At 34.3% G+C, this 5,268-nt stretch overlaps 1 protein-coding gene across 1 annotated transcript; it reads right to left on the bottom strand.

The window, feature by feature from the left end:
• Positions 1–1,506: 1,506 nt before the first annotated feature.
• LOC110902474 (putative germin-like protein 2-1) lies at positions 1,507–2,355 on the bottom strand. The gene is made up of 2 exons (XM_022149096.2): positions 2,236–2,355; positions 1,507–2,145 (listed from the first exon to the last, which is right to left on the bottom strand). The coding sequence occupies exons 1-2, from the start codon at positions 2,345–2,347 to the stop codon at positions 1,610–1,612; spliced, it is 648 nt and encodes a 215-aa protein (XP_022004788.1). The 5' UTR covers positions 2,348–2,355; the 3' UTR covers positions 1,507–1,609.
• Between the last annotated feature and the right edge of the window lie 2,913 nt (positions 2,356–5,268).

The following is a 5,268-nucleotide window of genomic DNA, read 5'->3' on the forward strand; positions in this document are numbered from 1 at the left end:
TTTTAAACATCTATGATTCAAGTCATGGTGTTTTATCTGGAGACATTGTTCATGGCGTGGTGTTTTAAACATCTATGATTCAAGTCATGGTGTTTTATCTGGAGACATTGTTCATGGCGTGGTGTTTTATCAAAACAAAACATTCCCAAATTTTAAAACACCATGACTATGATTCAAGTCATGGTGTTTTATCTGGAGACATTGTTCATGGCGTGGTGTTTTAAACATCTATGATTCAAGTCATAGATAAAACACCACGCCATGAACAATGTCTTCAGATAAAACACCATGACTTGAATCATAGTCAATGTCTTCAGTTTTTTAAAACACCACGCCATGAACAATGTATGATTCAAGTCATAGATAAAACACCACGCCATGAACAATGTCTCCAGATAAAACACCATGACTTGAATCATAGTCAATGTCTCCGGTTTTTTAAAACACCACGCCATGAACAATGTATGATTAAAAGATGTTGCGATTAAAAGATGATGAAGAATATAAAACAATTAGATGTATAATGTTTCCTAAAATTTCTCCTAATTCAAAATTCGATTCAAACCTTAAAAACTCATCGGCAGTTTTTTTTTTGGGCAGTTATTCTTGGAAATCAATTAAATGATAAAAATGTCAAATTACTAATATACCCTTTTGAATTAATTAGGATAAAGGACACTTGTCACTCCCAAATTATTTCTCACACTTCTCACAAAAGTCCCACTTTTTACAGGATGCTCTACCTATATATATATATATATATATATATATATATATATATATATATATATATATATATATATACATATATATATATATATATATACATATATATATATATAACTCTCAATTTTTTTTATGCACATGTGGAATAATACGGAAAACCTAAACCACTTAACCCAACCCCACCGACACCCCCTCAAAAACCTAAACCCCCACCCGTCCCCCCAAAAACCCAAATTCACCCTCCCACCATAAGCCTAACCCCCCTCCCCCATAAAAACCTAAACCCCCCATCCTTTCCCGAAAACCTAAAACTAAACCCTAAACATAAACCTAAAAAAATCTAAAACCACCCACCTCCACCCCCCAAAAACTTAACCCCCCCCCACCCCTAAAAAAAAAAAACTAAACCCCCTCCCCCCCCCCCCCCCCCCACACTCAAAAACCTAATCCTAATCCTAAACATCTAAAAAACCTAACCCTAAAAGCTAAACTAAACTCAAAAGCTAATTTTAAGCATGTAATGCACATGTGTAGTGCACATATAATGCACATGTGCAGTACAAAGTTTTTTTTTTGAAAATTTTTTTTATATATAAAAAATAACGATTTTTATAAAAAAATGTAAAAAAAATTGGTATGTTTTCTTTAGCTTTTTTAGTTAGTTTTTTAGTTTTCTGATTTATATATATATATATATATATATATATATATATATATATATATAACCAGAGATTACTATTTGATTACTTAATAACAAAATATAATTCACAATACAATGATAGTCTTTTTAATCTCTTTGAATACCACATGACTAAATTAAACAAAGTTACAAAATTGAAATATACAAGTTCAAGAAATTAACATGCTGTGATCACATAAAAGTTCAAAATTTTGATTGAATTTGATGAACCACTTTGATGTCTACTTGAAAGGCTTTTGCAAGAACATCCCCAGCAGTATTAGGGTTTGACCCAAACACCGCATTTGCAATAGTAATGACACCCGGATTTTGACTACTCAAACCCGCAATAGCGATAGCATATCCTTTTCCAATGTTTTTCTGGAAGTGAATTAGACCTTGTGGAAACGCAAACACATCACCCTTCACAAGTACTTTGGTGATGAATCGGTTTTCAGGGTTAGATGTGACAAAACCGGCCAGAAGACGGCCTTCAATGACAGTCAAGACTTCACTGGCTCGAGGGTGCGTGTGTGGAGGGTTAATACCCCCTGGCGCAAAGTCAATACGAGCCATGGATATACCCAAAGTGTTGAGTCCTGGTAACGATGCTACATTCACTGCAGTCACATTAGAACCCACATCATTCGACGTGTTTCCCATTAGGTGAAGTCCTCTAAAGAGAAAATCATCTGCTTGCACAAGATTTGCATCTTTGCAAACCACACCATTCACGAATACTGCATAAACAAATATAGAAACCTTCTTATGAATATGGACGTCTATAAATATCGCAAATAAAACCATGTGCTGGGATATATAATCTTTACCTGGGCTATTTGGATCAGCCACACAGAAGTCCTGGAGAGGACTAGGGTCTAAAGCAAAAGCAATCGAGCATGTTGCCAGCAAGAAACCGAATATAATGAAACGAGACATCATTAGCAAGAGGAGTAGATTTTTTTTTCTAGGAATTACTTTGTTAGCTCAACAAATCTATGAAACAAAAGATGTAACGTGGTCTTGTTTTTATAGCATGAGCTTGAATACATAAAGCCAGGTTGTCTCATCACCTAAATTAGAAAATTATCATAATTCATTTCGTTCCATATAATATTCAGACTAAAATTAAAGGTTGAATGTTTCTTATGCATTAAATTGGCCCAAAGATTTCATTAAAGTGTTCTAATTAGGTAATTTAAGTTTCAAAATTGTTCCAATCAGGTCACTCAACATTCATTTTTCATTAAAATTAAGTGTTTTTAAATCAATTTCATAGGTAACCATAGTGATATGAATTTTTGTTTCTTTTTTCCCTTTTATTTGATGCCAACGTCGAGTGATGACGTCAATTTTAACATGTTTTTTTTTAATTTTTAATGTAATTAAAGTGTTCTTATTTTTAATAAATATAATTTCATATATTAAAATAATTCGATTCCAACATCTTATACTCCATTTTTTCCTTGACACAGAAAAAAGGACATGGCTCGATTTAGATGTAAAATTATGTAATTGGGACAAAAATGATACCAATAACCTAATTAAAACACTTTTAAAACTTAGTTACTATTCTGTGACATTTTCCCTTCATTTAAACTAATTAATTCCTAAAGTGACGGAAAATGCCATCGGTTAAGAGTTCGAAATAATACATAATACTTTTTTTACAACTTGGAAAATGGTACCTATACGCTGGAAAATAAGTAGAATAATAATTTCCATTATTATTAGCCCATTTATCAATTTGGTTATCACATTTATTATTATTTATTGTTATTCAGCTTTATGAAGTAGTTTGTAAGCTATACAATATTCAAGCATTGTTCGGATACTTATTGATAGTTATCATTGACCCTACTTCCTTTTAAGTTTATCATCTCCTGTAACAGCTAAATATCCAATGTGGGGTTAATTCTACAAGAAACCATAGATTTCTTCATTGTATTAGAGAGAAAATAATCAATGAGATCTAAAACCGTTAAATTTTTTTCTTTTCATCTAGCCGATTTCTTGTTCTTCCTACTTAGTCATCACAACCAGTTCTTCTTGTACATAACAGCCGATTCTTTTTGTATTAGCAGCCACATACATACCTCAATGGCCGATTCTTGTGAAAGGTCAGTTCTAACACCAAGAACAAACTTGTTTTTGTGATTGCTAAGAAAGGTGGAATTAAACTTATCAATATCACTCAAGCAATCAGTGAATTGTAGTTTGGTAATGAAGAACAATAAGAACACAAGAATGTTAAAATTGATAATCAGAGGGAAGTGTTTTGTATTGATATATTTTCTGAATACGTTTACAAAGAAATAGACCTTTTTATTTATAGGCTTTACAATAACACTATAAAAGGAACAAAATAACGTCTAAGGCTGGAATTGAGGAATTAAGAGCTAGTAGTGAATGTTGACCCTTAATAAATATGGAGATGGTGTCAACTGATCCATAATTTTCTCTAAAAAATATTTTCCTTTTGTTGGACCGGTTTCGTGACCCTAAATAGTCAAGTTGAGTAGTTCATCATCATTTACAAAGGCGGAATCAATGCAAACAATGTCAAACAGCTTGTTCCTTTTCAATTTCCTTTCTATTACTGAGATCCTGAGCTTTTACACGTTCAAATTACAATTCGGCAGCACCTCGGCTCAGAAACACTCACCTAATTCCGCTCCAAATGAACACCTCACACACATATATATAGGAAGCCTGATTTCGCTTGAAACAGGTTCAAGCGGAATCACCAAGTTGGTGGTTCAAGCGGAATAACAAACTATCCTGATTTCGCTTGAAACAAGTTCAAGCGGAATCACACACTTAAACATGTAAAAACCCTAATTTAACCCTGTTGTGTGTTCGTTTATCCTATCTAGACATAAGACTCGATTAAGACGTAGTTAACAGACACTAGATGCACCAACAGACTCCCCCTTGGATGTTGACGAAGTCTTCGGCGTCGAGTCTTCAGTGTTTTTCTCTTTCCAATTTGTCTTGTCATTGTAAACGCTTCCTCTTCACAGGTTCAGGATCTCATCCTGGCTCTATCCTTAATCTACAAACTCCCTTTTGAATGTTGATCCAGAATTCTGACTCCCCCTTTCACAGACTCCCCCTCTCGGTATGCTGGGACTCGAATTCCTGGTTCAAACTTCGTCATTTTGATGCCGTGGGGATTTTGAAATCCGCAACCTGTTTCTCAAACATATAACATAACAATATATTGATTTTCAACAATAAATCTCATTATCTATCAGTTTTAGAAATCCACTCATGTATTCAGGTCCAACTTAATGACCCTGATTACTCAATTAATCTACCAAGTCTGTCACACCCCCAAAATACCACTTAGGGAGTGTCCCTGATAGGCGTGTGACGTACCAGCAATGAGCCACTAATTACATAGAACCCATACATGTTTCTAAAATAAAGTTCTTAATTAATAATAAAATACCATCCAAGTTCAAAAGAAAACCAAAGTATTCAGCGGAAGCAAAACCAAACGAAGTTAGATAGTTTAAAACTAATATAAAGTATCAACCAATCAGAACACAAATCCCTCCAATCGACCCATGAGACTCCAGCTACTCCAGACAGCAAGTTCCAATGCAACAGCTAACGACCTACAAGCATGCAAACAAGTGTGTCAGACTATGCTGGTGAGTTTAAAGTTTTGTTACCGAGTTAGTTACCAGTTACGTGTATAAAACAGTTCAACAATTTGATTTGATGTTGTTATTAACTCGATTACCGAAATGGCTACAAGATGTGTTTGCCCAACCCCAATGTCTCTATCAAAACATTGGTCATGCTTTAAGGAAATTAGTTCACGCCCGACCTCCCTGAGACGGTGTGAGGGTGCC

The sequence above is a fragment of the Helianthus annuus genome, chromosome 13, assembly GCF_002127325.2.
Source record: "Helianthus annuus cultivar XRQ/B chromosome 13, HanXRQr2.0-SUNRISE, whole genome shotgun sequence".
In the NCBI taxonomy this organism is placed as follows: Eukaryota; Viridiplantae; Streptophyta; class Magnoliopsida; order Asterales; family Asteraceae; genus Helianthus; species Helianthus annuus.